General features: G+C 43.6%; 1 protein-coding gene and 1 long non-coding RNA gene across 2 annotated transcripts in view; both read left to right on the plus strand.

The window, feature by feature from the left end:
- Nucleotides 1-2,808, plus strand: part of LOC113219694 — a 10,816-nt gene extending 8,008 nt beyond the window's left edge. Inside the window, exons 2-3 of the long non-coding RNA XR_003306660.1 lie at nt 777-1,690; nt 2,703-2,808. This is a non-coding gene — a long non-coding RNA (uncharacterized LOC113219694). The remainder of the gene's footprint in view (nt 1-776; nt 1,691-2,702) is intronic.
- Nucleotides 2,809-3,254: 446 nt separating this feature from the next.
- RYBP (RING1 and YY1 binding protein) overlaps nt 3,255-14,717 on the plus strand; it is a 69,648-nt gene continuing 58,185 nt past the window's right edge. Inside the window, exons 1-2 of the mRNA XM_023199981.2 lie at nt 3,255-3,506; nt 4,235-4,360. Coding sequence (XP_023055749.1) covers nt 3,475-3,506; nt 4,235-4,360 — 158 coding nt within the window. The 5' untranslated portion in view covers nt 3,255-3,474. The remainder of the gene's footprint in view (nt 3,507-4,234; nt 4,361-14,717) is intronic.

Below are 14,717 nucleotides of genomic sequence, written 5' to 3' on the forward strand. Positions count from 1 at the left end.
AAAAAAAAAAAAAAAAAAAAAAAAAAAAAAAAAGGAAGAAAGAAAAGGAAAAGGAAAAAAACGAAACAAAACAAAACACATGTAGATTATGTGACCAGGGAAGATCTCAGTGAGGATGTGACTTTTGCGTAAAGACCCGAAGGAATTGAGGCAGCTGACAATGAATGTGGGTATCTGCGCAAAGAGCATTCCAAGCCAAGGGAGCAGTAAGTGTGAAGCCTCTGAGGCCCTGAAGGTAGGGAACTGTTTTAGGAACAGCCAGGAAGCCGGTGTGAGTGAAGCGAATGAGGGGAAGAAAGTCAAAATGGAGACTTCGAATGTGTCTTATGTATCTGTGGAAACAGTTATATAGGACATTTCTTGGCGAGTGCTTCTAACCAGCATCTACACTAAAACCATGGGTTTCAAACAAGTTTTTTTTCTCTTTTAAACAGAGTCTCACTCTGTTGCCCAGGTGAGAGTGCAGTGGCGTGATCTCAGCTCACTACAACCTCTGCCTCCTGTGCCCAAGTGGTCTTCCCACCTCAGCCTCCCGAGTAGCTGGGACTCTGGAGCACACTGTACCAGAAGTAGTCCCATTTGGCTCATGCACCTACAAGGAGACTTTCAACAGACATTTGCCTCCAACCTCTGAATGAAATTACAGCCTCTAAAGTTACAACCACATGGTGATCCTTAGGTCTGATAAGTTCCTAGAGATTAGTTCTCTACTCTAAAATTCTTTTTCTTAAACAATTTTTCTGTTTGTTTGTTTTTGTTTTTTTGTTTTTTTTGAGACCGAGTCCTATTCTGTCGCCCAGGCTGGAGTGCAATGGCGTGATTTTGGCTCCCTGCAACCTGTGTCTCCCTGGTTCCAGCAATTCTCCTGCCTCAGCCTCCCGAGTAGCTGGGATTACAGGCGCCCACCACCACGCCTGGCTCATTTTTTTAATTTTCAGTAGAGACAGGGTTTCACCATGTTGGCCAGGCTGGTCTCGAACTCCTGATCTCAGGTGATCCACCTGCCTCGGCCTCCCAAAGTGCTGGGATTACAGGTGTGAGCCACCGTGCCTGGCCCTTCTTAAACACATTTTTAAAAACTTTTTCTTTTTTGAAAAGATAACACAAGATAAAGATACAAAAAGATATACTAAAACAGTCAGTCTCCTGTGGATAAATTACAGTGTATTTGCAATGGAATTCTACACACTTAAGCAAACAAACAAAAATGAACTATTGATGTAGGCAACAACGTGGATGGTTATCACAAATATTATGCTGAGCGAAAGGTGCCAGCCAGACACAAGAGTACAGACAATATGACCCCTGCATATGACCTTAAAGAACAGGCAAAACTAATCTTTGGTGACAGAAGTCGGAATTGCGGTTACCTAAGTGAGGGATGATTCACTGGGAGGATAAAATGTTTTATTGTTCTAATGGTGGAAAGAGGGGTGTAGATGTATGCACTAAGCTGCAGTGTGAAAATCTGTGTATTGTATTCTATGTATGGAATAATAATAACAAAGTCTCCTTTCCTCTACGTATGGCTCCCAGCTACCTCCCCGGAGGCCACTCTTCCAGTGGGGGTTTCTTAGTGACCCGTTTCTTTCACGACCTTTATGCCAGGGGAAGAGTCCTGGGAGCATGCCAGGGAGACACCAGAGGCCAAGGCTGCTCCATGGCGCAGCTGCACTGGGCCATGGCTTGTGTACATACCCTTTGGCTTTCTACGGCCCTTTTACCCCTAGAACCCTATCTCTCTCTCCTCTTCCTTCTTTCATCCCGCCCCTAAGGAGGCAGCTATGGCATTGAGGCCTTGAGAGGTTGCCGATCCTTGCTAAACAGTGTTGCTTCTCCTGGCCCTCCTGGGTGCGCCTGCCTGGAGAGGACACTGCGTGCTGATCAAACTTATTGTTGACACATTCTTTCTCTCTTTTATTCTCCCCCTTCTGATACTTGGACTGATCCGTAGGACTTCCTGCTCCCTGGGTGCTCAGTCTCAGTGAGCTTCCCTGGTCGCAAGCCCTGATATGCTTCCCTTCCACGGGGCAGTCTTGATAACAATCTATTTTGTATTTGCACATAAACCGGGCTGAGGGTCTGTCTTATCTCCAAACCCCCCATCCCCGGGCCCCAACTCCTAGCAGCATTCTAAGATTCCGTCCCTCCCCTAACCTGGGGCTTCAGCCCAGCCCCGTCTGTGTCTTTTATCTTATCATCTGGGTTCCTCCTCCTACCAGATCTCCCGGCCTGAGGACAGAGGGTCCTGAGTCACGTTCAAGACAATTTGGCAAGCGTTTTTGGAGCAGGACAGAAAGTGAAGGGCACTACCCTGTTCCTCGACTTCAAAAATCGAACGCGGGGGGAATGGTGCACAATTCAGGCCCAGTTATAACAGCTCCTAATACCCAATGTCTTGTTTTGGTCCTTCGTGAATACCAGGCATCCATCAGCGAACCTTCCATGCATGATTTCTCTGAATTTTCAAAACAACCCTGGGAGGATTAGCCCCATATTGGAGATGAAGGAGCTGAGGCAAGAGGTTTTAATACGGGCATGTGGTCGCCAGAATTTGAATAGCAACTTCCCTAAGGAAACGCCCTATTTAGACTCCAGGGGAGAGGAGGATCCCAGTAGGAGTCCGCCAGCAGGAGCTCAGAGTCTGGCCTGGGGCATTTAGTTATGCCACACCCTTTCTGCACAGTTCTCTCCCGCGTCAGGGGCCTGACAGGGAAGGGGGCTTCGGGCTAGCGTCTCGGCCGGAGGCAGGGACTTCAGAAGAGGCAAATACAAAGCTCCGCGTGGCAGAGGAACAGAAGGGCGCGGGGGAAAGCGGTCCAAAGGAGGACTTTGTCGGCCCCAAGGGCGCTGCAAGCCTCGAGGCGCTGCGAGCGGTGAGGCTGTTGAAAGCTCCCGCGGCGGGCGCAAACTGCGTGGAACTACTTCCCCGGGGCGGCTTCGGGGCCGGGGTCCCAGCAATAGCCTCACGGGGCGGCCGTGCGAGGCCCGAAGCCAGTTGCCAGCTCCCGGGCGCGGCCACGTGCGCCCCGCCGGGCTTGCACGCTCCTCCGCGCCGGGCCGCGGGGCCACCGGCAGGCACGCGCGCCCCCAGCGCGCACACACTCCCGGGCACGCACACCGACGGCCCGGCCCACGTCCGCCACGCCCCGCCTTCCCCCGCGCCCCGCCTCCGCCCTCGCGGCGCCGGCTGCCGCCCTCCCATTGGCCACACGGCGCGTGACGCGCGGCGCCCGGCCCCGCCCCTCGTCAGTCACTCGGCGGAGGCGGCGCTGGCGGGGACTAGTCTCGTCCGGAGACTGGCAGCGGCGGCGGCGGCGGCGGCGGCGGCCGGAGCTCGAGCCCCAGCGGCTGAGGGCGGGCGGGCGGGCGCGGGGGAGGGAGGGGGGCCGGTCCGCGACGACTCCCCGGACGGCGTTTCTCCTCCGAGCGGCGCCGGTTTCGGCTTGGGGGGGGCGGGGGTACAGCCCATCCATGACCATGGGCGACAAGAAGAGCCCGACCAGGTACCTGCTCCGAGCGGAGGGGGCGGAAGAGGAGGGAGGGCTGGGGGCGGGCGGGGGCCGGCGACGACTAGGCCCCGGAGCCACCCGGGGCGGGGGGAGGCGCTGCTAAGATGGAGATCCGGGGGCGGGGGGAGGCGGCGGGCGGTGGCGGCGGCGGGAGGCGGTGTCGCTCCCGCTCGGGGCCGGCGGCCGTGCGCGCCGCAGCCATGGCGGCTCCTCCTCAGCCGCCCTCCGCCGCCACTCCTCCCAGACAAAGGGAGATTTAACCAGGTGGGGAGGGAGGGAGGGCGCGAGCTTGGGAGGGGAGAGGGAAGGAGCCGGCCCACTCCCCGCCGCCGGCCTCGGGCTGCCCCTGCGCGCCCCCTCCAGATCCGGCCCGCGGCTCCCCCCCCGGCCCCCCCAGCCCCACGCTCAAGTCCACAAGTCCGCCCGCTTCCTGCGCCCGCCGCGGCCCTTCCCGGGGCGCCGCCGCCACCGCCTGGTGTGCAAGGCTATCCGGCCCGGGCCCGGGGCTTGCAGGGTGCCAGTGGGGGCGCCCCCTTCCCTTCCTCGCTCCCTCTTCCAGTACCCGGAAAGGGTGGGTGGGTGGTCGCTCGAGCGAAGTTTCCAGCATTGGATTCCTGCGAAATTACGACGGCTCACCCGCGCCTGTGTTTTGCTGTCTCTCCCCCGTTTTCCTGCTCCCTGCCTCTTCCCTCCCTTTCCCCCCACTCTCCACTCCTCCGAAGGCCAAAAAGACAAGCGAAACCTGCTGCAGACGAGGGGTTTTGGGATTGTAGCGTCTGCACCTTCAGAAACAGTGCTGAAGCCTTTAAATGCAGCATCTGCGATGTGAGGAAAGGCACCTCCACCAGGTACTTGAAGATCTGTGTTACCTTTTGTTAAAGGACTTGGTTGTTTTTTTTTTTTTTTTTTTTAAAGTGAGGGAGAGGGTAGTGAACCTTACTTTCTGCCCTCTTTCCAACTTGTTGATTAAGGCTTTTTTTGCATTTGGGGGTGGGTTGTGTGTGTTTTTGGGTTGAGTGTATTAGGTGTTGGGTGAAAAGCCTTGTGTTCACTAAATGATTTATGGGAGGGAATTTTCCCAGGTTTTCATCTTATTTCAGACAGACACTGAATTTATTTGACACTTGTGTCTATTGGCTTATTGGTATTGGCTGGGGAAGAGAGGAAGCAGTACTATCGCTATGGATTGTAGGACATAGACCTTTCATATTTTTGCCATGTGTAGAATGGTTTTAATTTGCCTGTCCCGAGTTATTTTTCTCTTGTCTGAGAAATTTAGGGGGGTAGTAAGGCTGGCTGTGCTTTTCCTGTCTTGAGCTGCAAATGTCTGTTACTTTCTTGCACTGGAAAATAAACGTCGGTATTTGATACAAAGTAAGTGCATTTTGTGGGAGGCTGAGCTGTCAGTTTTGTTTTGTTTTTTTTTCCTTTGACTAGCTTATGTGGGGTGGTGATGGGGGACGATTTTGTAAAATGGTGAAATGGGCAGTAACTATATGGAAGTTTGTGTTTAAAGCTCTGTTAGGATTAAAAGAATGTTGAAAGAATTCCTTTCCATTTTGATGAAGGTCATAAACTGTATGTGATATTAAAACGAGTTGAACTACTTTAGATTTAACATTCATAAATACTTGGATAAAATGTCAAGACTGATTTTGTAGTCTTCCGGTCATGTTGTAATTTGTGTCTGGAATTTGTTTCATTGGCGTTAGAGTTTGAAGTTAAACTGTTCTTCGTGTCATTTAGTGAACAGGCATTGGCTTGTGTGAGAGACAGAATGAGTTTTTGGTGAATCCTTTAGAACATTACAGTTGATTGCCAAAAGTCTCATTTTATCAGGTACTTGTTTTTGAATTGGTGACATTCCAGTATGACTGTGTAGTAGTACTTCACAGTGCCAACTGGATATTGTTCTTTGATTAGATGAATATGTCAAGTTAAGATTTCATTGGTTTATTTATACCTGGGATTAAATAAGATTATTGGGCAACCCAAAATAATCTTAACTCTGGGATTAATTGGCCTAATTATTGTTTCTGTGAATTGCACTCTTTGAATAATGAGACCTTTGAATAAAAATACTCAGCTAAAAATATTACCCCATACGTTGTTTTAAGTGCATTTTTGTTGGTGTTTTGTATTATCATGGAATATGTCTAAAGTAAAAAACACGCATCAGTAGTTTCATAGATTTTGTTTTGCTGTCTAAAATAGGGAATTCCATCAAATGGCATGAAAGTTTTTAGAAATGTATTTGTTACTTAAAGCAGTAGTGATTGTATATTATTTATGAGTAATGTTTTTTACATGTAGAATCCCTCAGAGGCCAAACCTCTTTATTGTGGTTTTGCTTTGAGTGTTACCGTAGATGGTGTTCAAGTAAATGACTAGGAAACTCCTAAGAACTTGAGAACCCTACTGGTGAAGAGAAACGTAAACCAAATTCAGAAGTTTATGTCTGATTTATTGCTGGGAATGATTATCTCATAATGAAATGCATTTCGGTTTTTAACATGTATTTTTAAAAACCTTACTCATCAATTTTTCGGAAGCACATGGAAGGTTTTGACTTTTGAAAACAGTATATATGTTTAGTTTTTTCAGAGCCACAGATGACAGTTGAAACTTAGCTTAAAAATACTGAATTATTCACAATGAAAATATTTTAGAGTCTATTCAGGAACAAGGAAAGACATGTACTTTAAGGGTCTTCGAGTACTTTTCTGATGCCATTTAATAGGATTTGAGTACAGATTTAACAGGTATGAGGACTGAAAACTGTGTCCATTCATGACACTCTTAGCTGGCCACAATTTGTTTCAATTTGGTTATTGTCAATATTTTGGTGTTCTAGAGCTATTCAGAAGTCATCATTGGTTGGAATACAAATAACGTTTTGGTTTTCCTACATTATGAATAGGTTTTTTGTGCAGAAGTGAGTTTGACAGGTTTTCATCCTATCCTGTCTCGTGTGTTAACTGTTGGTTAATCTCTTTGTGATACTGGTTACTGCCATGTTTTTTTCTTGGGCTTCTTGTATTTTTTTTGTACCTCAAAGGTTTGAATATGAACTTGACATTTTCTGTCTTGTGTAGTTTTAATCAGACTTGGTATTGATTGATGGCAGTAGAAAACTTGTGTTTTGAATGCTGGATAATAGGCAAATATTTGTGCTTTTTAGAATAATTTGTTTCGGGGCACAGAAATTCTGTTTCATTGCCCTGAGCTGGTGTTATGTATTTTAACAATTCTAGCTAGTTGGCTAGCCGGTGGTTATTTGGCAGTTTTTGATCATTCTTGTCACTGTCACCATCATCTACCAGTCAACCAAGGAAACCGCCTATGAGTTAGTGGTAGGCCAGTATGATAGAGAACTATATTTGCCCTTTGAGGGTAGAGTTGATATTGCTGATTTGATCGGGAAAATACTGCCATTCGTCTAAAGAACACTTATTAAATTCGTAGGATATGAAAGATGCTGTTGAAGGGATTGGACAGAGGAGAGGGGAGTGTTAAAAAGTTGATAAACCATGAATGACCATAATTCCAATTATAAAGGCTCTACGGAAGGAGGGGTCTGGCTTAGGGAATCAGTTAGAGGGATTCTTTCTCCATTTCTTTTGGACAAGGATAATTAGTTTTTACAAAATCACCTGTCACCTTTTCACTATTACCATGTACATCAGATATTTTTAATTCTGCAGGTGGAAGTGTTAAGGTGATTGAGAATGAAGTCTTTTTTCTTCTTTTTGGAGCAGCAATAGAGCAGAATGAAAGATGAGATGGTCTTAAGGAATCTGTTAAGGGAAGCAGGTGGCCTAGGTTGTGTGGAGGTTCAGGGGCAGCAGGAGAGATCTGTATTTTAGATATATTGTCAGTATGTGTTGGGTTTCTTTGGTTCTTTGATACACTTGTTTTTCTAACTAGACAGTCTACTCTTGATGCCTTTCTGGTTATGTATATCCTTTTTTTGGAGACAGGGTCTTGCTCTGTCATCCAAGCTAGAGTGCAGTGGCTTGATCGTGGCTCCCTACAGCCTCAACCTCCCTGGCTCAAGCGATTCTTCTACCTGAATCTCCTGAGTAGCTGGGACTATCGGTGTGCTCCACCACATGCGGCACATTTTTGTATTTTTTGTGGAGACAAGGTTTCGCCCTCTTGCCCAGGCTTGTCTTGAACACCTGACCTCAAGTGATCCTCCTGCCTTGCAGGTGTGAATGATAATTTACTTACAACACCCATTGTAAGTGTGCAAATCAATGATTTCTAGTCATTTTAAAGAGTTGTGCAGCCATCCCCACAACCCAGTTTTAGAAGAGTTCCATCATGTCAAATGGTTTCCTCATATCCATTCTATAAGTCTTTAACACAACAGAATGGAGACATCATGGGCAACAGGTGTTGTTTCCCTACCATGCTGATGTACTCTGAGCCTTTCAAGGTAGAAAATAAACGAGTGTATGTTAGAATGTGTGTGGAAGGTGGCAAGTGGCTGGGGGAGAAACACTATCCGTTTCTGAAGTGTGCTAAAGTAGTATTTCCCATCCTGCTTTTCCAGTCTCAAGAAAGAGGATACCAGCTTCCAAAAGTAGGAAAAAAACTGCAAATGAATGAATGTACCCAACTGTGTTTTTGTTTTGTTTTGTTTTTTTTGTATTTTCCACCTTCCTACAGTTCCAGCTGATGTTTTTTTGTTGTTGTGGTTTTTTTTTTTTTAGAGACGGGGTCTTGCTGTGTTGCTCAGGTTGGTCTTGAATTCCTGGCCTCAAGGGATCCTAGTCCTTTGGCCTCGCAAAGTGCTGGGATTTGCCCAGCCCCTAACTGTTGTTTTGTTAAGTTGTATTTCTCAAGATTGGGCAGAGTAGCTTCTTAGACTTGGTGATGTAATTTTACTTTTGTGGTCTTGTTATTTCTCTGCATTCAATGTTACCTTAATTGTAAAATAAAAATTACCAACAACTATATTGCTGAATATAGTTGTTGATTAGTGTTCACTTGATAGTAGTCCTGCATTTTTACTTTCAGCTACTGCTTAATCACAGTCACTTGCAAAATTGGAAAATTTTTACTTTGGCTAATTACCGTAGGTTTAGAACTTTCTGGTCTTCAACTCCAGAAATGTATCACTGTATTGAGATCATGTTTTATTTCATCCCTGTTTATTTGAATACTGCCCCTCTGAAAAGTTGACTGTTTTTGGAGCTTTTGTAGACAAGTATGAGTGAGAAAATTAGGTGTAGAATAAAATTGTGTAGAAATAATTATCTTTGGAAAAAGTTGGTATTCAGGTTATTGAACTGGGAGTGTTGAAGAAGCAGCTGTTTTAATATGTAATGTTTCCCTTTAAGTATTTGAGAACTTACCAGTTTTTCACAGTTGTAGCTTTGGACTGTCCATCCCCCCCTTAAATTGAGATACCCTGCAACCCAAAATCTCTTGAACAGTCATGAAGTACTTTAGAAGTTTTATAGGAAAACATGACATAGTTATGATCTTTGCTGGAAGCTTCAAAAAGGCATCATCTTGTGATGCTTTTTAGGTAGAAAAACTCCCAGAATAAGATAAGGTACCTGCACTGGGCAAAGCCAAGCCTCTTACTCATGTTTCCTGGTAATCCACAGCAGTGGTTTTGCTCCTTTCGTCATATTGTTTTTGTTGTAGTGTTTGTCTTTCATAAAAATTCTCCATAAAAATACATAAAAATTACCTGTCTTCCAAATCAAAGTTTATCAAACCTTTCAAGCTGAAAGCTGATAGAATCTTAAGATCATTCTTACCCAGGAACAGAGTAATAATTTATTTTGTGTTTACTGTTGCATTGGACTTACTGATTTATTGGTATGACTTGATGTTGTGTGTACTTGGTGACCTTAAAGTAAATTACCTGAGTAGTTGTGGTCATTTGACAAGTTTTTATTGAGCACACAGCCATTTGCGCTCTCGGTGTACAGTGGTGTAAAGACAGACCAGGTCCCTGTTCTTATGGAGCTTAAAATACTATGGACAGAAAGAGAAAATAAACAAATGAACAGAAAAATAACAATTTCAGCTAGCGACAAGTGCTATGAGGAATTTAGAGCAGGGTAAGGAACTACACAGAGTGATGAGAACTGGGTGGAGTGACTGCTTTATAGACAGTATTGAGATAATGCATTTAATTTTTTTAGGAAAAAGTAAGGCTACTTCCTTTTGGAGCCAGGGATAATTCTTAGGTAGGTTTACCTGTGCCATTTAGCTCATTTGGTTGGGGGGACGGACAGCTTTTAGATTTGGAGCCCTTGTGCATAGGCTACTAAACTTGTAAACTTAGTTGCATGTTGTAGACTAAGCCCAGGCCAGCTAATTTACTAGTATTTTTATTAGTCATTAAGGTGGAAGATTATGAATGGATTCACTTACATATTATTTATTCATGTGGCATATATTTGTTGTGTATTTCAGTAAGTGCTGAAGAAATTCTAAGGTTAAGAAAAACTTTCTCAGTAGCTGTAGTTTGCCAAAATAGTTATTAGAACTAATTCAGTTCATTAGTACTTTCAGTAAATAGTAGGTCTCTCGTGTCCGAAATGACTTGAGCTAATAATACATTCTACAGTCTTTCTGGCCCTTGTTTTCTCTTTTGCCTCATTACCCATGCTTTTTCTCTTTGTGGCATCTTTTGTGTTACTTTTCATAACTAGTACTCCCACTTCCCTTTTTACCTATAGATACAAACTGTTTCTACTGTAGCATACATAGAAGTGCCCAAGTAAGTATAAGGATTTGATAAACTTTTGCAAAATGAGCACGCCTTTGCAACTAGCACCCAGATAGATTTTTTTTTTTTTTTTTGGGAGACAGGTTTCTGCCTCTGTTTCCCAGGCTAGAGTGCAGTGGTGTGATCACAGCTCACTGTAGCCCCAACTTTGGGGCCCAGGTGATCCTCTCACCTCAACCTTCTGAGTAGTTGGGACCATAGACATGTGCCACCATGCCTGGCACATTTTTAAAAGCTTTTTTTTTTTTTTTTTGAGACAGGGTCTCCCTATGTTGCCTAGGCTAGTCTCGAATTTCTGGGCTCAAGCGATCCTCCTGCCTCAGCCTCCCAGAGAGGAGTTATTATAGGCATAAGCCACTGTGCTGGCTTGCACCTAGATTCTTAATCAGATTCTTAAAGAGAACCTTACTAGAATATTACTGGAAACCCCTTGTACACTGTCCCCTGTGGGCCACCTCCCCCATTCCCATCCTGTCTTTTAATACTAGAGATCAGTTGTGCTTGTTTTTGAACTTTCTGCGAGTGGAGTATACTATGAAGTATACTGTATGTACCACTGTGTATATATGTATATACAATATACTCCACAGTGAGTGAAGCAAGCCAGACTCAGAAGTGTATATACTGTATGTACCACTTTGCTTAGTAGTCACAGTGTATGCACTGTGGTCCATACATACACTTCTGAATCTGGCTTGTTTTACTTATGGTTAGGTGTGCAGGATTCATCCATGTTGTTGTGTGTAGTTCTTGCTTATTTTACCAGTGCTGTTCTATCCTAAGAATATCTTAGGCATTCAGCTCTGCATGCAGACCCTTCCTTGCATATTCTAGAGGGAGGACCTGTCTTCACCCTGTGTTTATTACCCACATACGTGAACAGCTGTCTCCTCCAGGCATCATTATGCAAAAGGAATGAAACCCGGTGTGTACAACTTTCTAGAGGACGTAAAAGGAGTCAGCTTTTGCCTCTCATCAGTAGTATTGTTTATCAGTCATTTCTCTTTCGAGGCATTGGTTGAATAAATGGGAAAATTCCTGCTTTCAAGGAACTTAGCAGACCTGTTGACAGCTAAGACTATAAGAGGAAAGCCAATGAAGCACCCAGTGATGTGAACGCTATGGTGGGCATGGAATGAGCAGGTACATAATAGAGACTGCAAGTGCTTTTTAGAAGTTAGAGATTCATTCTCTGGGGCTTCATCAGAAAAATCCTCACTGAATCTGGGATCTAAACTGGGCCTTATGATTCTTGGATGTAGGGTTTGTTGTATAGGTTGATACAAGTTACTTATTAATAGTTGTTTGCCCACGTCCCTATTCACTATCTTCAGGTGACAACATCCACATCTTCCCACATCTCCCCAGGAGCTGGTGATTCCCAGATACTATTCGTTAACTAGCGTCACCACTCCCATGCACACGAACACAGTACAAACAAATCCAGCTGCTTCCTGGCATCTCTACTTGAACAACTTAAAGGCAATTCAGATCCCACAGGGTGAAAAGCTGAATTCATCTGTCAGAGTGTTTTCTAAAATCCCAAATTGATTATGTCCCATTCCTGCTTAAAATGATCTCCTGATTCTCACTGCCTTTTGGATAAAATCCAATCCTGAGTATCATAAGGGGCTTGTGATTTGGTCCTTCTCTGTGTTGTTCTTTAGAATTTCTGGAAGCAGCCTGTCATCACTCCATCTGCCCTCCATACACAGCGTTTGTGTGTGTTATGCCAAACTGCTTGGTGTTTTCCAATAGTGGACCATGATATCTCACTTCCTTACCTTACCTTCATATACTTTTCCTCTGTGTCTTCTTCTGAAATGCTTCTTCGTTTTGTCCAGGCCGACTCCTGTTTGTCCTTCCATGTGTCTCAGGAAGCCTTTCCATTCCCCTCCAGTCATTCATACCTCTGTCATAACACATAGACTGTATTTTTTATTTGATTTCCAATCTGCCTCTGTTAGGTTGTCACCTTTTTTGAGGGCAAGACCTTTTTGTTTCATAGCTTTAGTTTGCTGTGTCTGTTACAATGCCTGGCATTTGGTAGTGGTTGAGTAAATGTATACAGAATAAATGAAGACTGGGAGAAGGAGTTCCAGTTAAGAGTTCTAGTAAATAACTGTTTTTTTCAAAGTCTTGGGGCTTTCATCTTGTGTGTTGAAAGTTACTGGATTAGGGGAAAGTTGTCTTTATGAAATGTGCCCTTAAAACTAGTTTTCCTGTTATAGTTCCCACCCCCTATACCCCCCAAAAAAACAAGTACTAGAAGTTAAACACAAAACTATAGTCTTGGAGGCTGTAGGCAATTCATTTAAAGTACTTCTGGAGTGGTTTTGAGCTTCAGAACATTGACACACTTCCCTAAATAACTGTGACAATTCTATTTGCTGTTGCCTATCGATGATTTCAGTGGCCACTAGTCATATTGGAAAGTCTGATAATAAAGCGGGGGATCAGTCATGTGGTACCAAACCAGTTGTGGGGAATAAAAAATAAGATGTGATAAGCAACTACATTCTCGTTTGTAAACTGGCATCTACGGCAGTTTAAAAATGGTGGCAAAACCATTTTGAGTATTGGAAATGTTACGTTGTCTGTTCTGCCATGTTAATATACCTATAAGTTGATAGTTGCATCTTGTACCCTTGGTAGTCATACTTTGTACGTTGTGTATGCCGCTATCCTGTTGAGTAATTTGGATTAATTAGTTTGGTTAGATTGAAGTCTTGACTCATTCACTTCACTCATTTTTTTAGCTGTATTTTCAGTTCCATGCAGTGAGTGACACAGACTATGGTGCCAAAAAGGAATTCTCAGTAAGAGCAATGCACGTAAATTACTGTGTTACTCAGAAATCATGAATAGTTGAAATCACAAGGTAAATGGTGAAAATTTTGTTTTTAAATAGGATTAGATATGACTTTCTCCCCTCCTTTCTTCCCTCTATCAATTTAGAAAATCTACTTAAATTATCCTGTGGTTGGGAAAAGAAACTAGTGGAAGGAATATGTTAAAAAAAGCATCTTTATTAAAATGTATTCAAAATATTTTTCTCTACAATTTAAGAGCATTAGCAAATACAACCTAGGATGAAACTTTAATAGCCTTTGAGAGGGACAAGAAATGAAATTAAGGGTGCCAGTATCATCGGTGTATTGAGTCTCATAATACATGCAATGCATGGTAGTTAGTCATAGGGAGAAAACAAACCCGGTGACTAGTTTTTAAGAACAAATCAGATTTCTTGTGTATCTATGTGGTTTAACTGTTCTTGCCTTTCTTTTACAAAGAACCTTAAACCTTAAACAGGTTTAATATCATAAGTGCTACAAAAATAAGATTGTAATAATTAGGAATCTCGTTCAAACTACCTTAGGTCAAAAAAGCCAAAAATGTACTGGCCCACGTAGCCAATGAGAGAAGGTTGATGTTTGAACTCAGGGAAACGGGAAGAACTACAAGAATCAGGACTTCTGTCACTTGACTAGTCCCTAGATTAAAACAGAAAAACAAATAAACAAAGCTCACCCATCATCCTGCTATTCAGAATTATTTATTGAGCAGTTTGTTCATTGGACCTCACATACTTGAGTAACTACGGTTTTCCAGGTACTTTGCTTTAATAATGATATTTCATTGAATTTTCAAAATGATGATTCCCTGTGGGAGTGGGAGAATTATGCTATGTGTTATATGAAACAAATTGAGTTTGATTTTTAAAGGCATGTATTCAGGCTTGTTGGTTGATAGAGTTCATTTTGGTTTCTTCTTCTAAGGGAAAAGTTTTATGAACACTTAATGGTTTTAGAGTTCTATTTGTAGAAAATAAAGATAAAATCTAGATTTCTTTCAGGATTATTTTCATTTTGGGAAGAACCAAAACATTGGATTCTTATAGTATAGTTAACTTTGCCCAAATCTTCCATTAAAGAATAATTATGTATACTAGGGAACTCAGACTTAATATTTTTGTTCTAAATTTGTTTAGAGTGCTGGTTCTCAAACTTTAGCATGTTATCAGAATCCCTTGGAAGCCTTCTTCAACACATTGCTGGGTCCCATTCCCAGAGATTCAAAAAATTAGATGTTGGGTTTTTTTTTTTTTTTTTTTTGAGACGGAGTCTCGCTCTGTCGCCCAGACTGGAGTGCAGTGGGGTGATTTTGGCTCACTGCAGCCTCCGCCTCCTGGTTCAAGGGATTCTCCTGCCTCAGTTTCCCGAGTAGCTGGGACTACCGGCACCTGCCACCGCGCCTGGCTACTTTTTTGTGTTTTTAGTAGAGACTGGGTTTCACCTTGTTAGCCAGGATGGTCTTGATCTCCTGACCTGGTGCTCCGCCGCCCACCTCGTCCTCCCAAAGTGCTGGAATTACAGGTGTGAGCTCCCATGACCTGCCCATGTTGGCATTTTCAAAGTAAACTTAAGTGGTCAGCATTTATAGGAACC

Source organism: Piliocolobus tephrosceles, chromosome 2, assembly GCF_002776525.5.
Source record: "Piliocolobus tephrosceles isolate RC106 chromosome 2, ASM277652v3, whole genome shotgun sequence".
Taxonomy (NCBI): Eukaryota; Metazoa; Chordata; class Mammalia; order Primates; family Cercopithecidae; genus Piliocolobus; species Piliocolobus tephrosceles.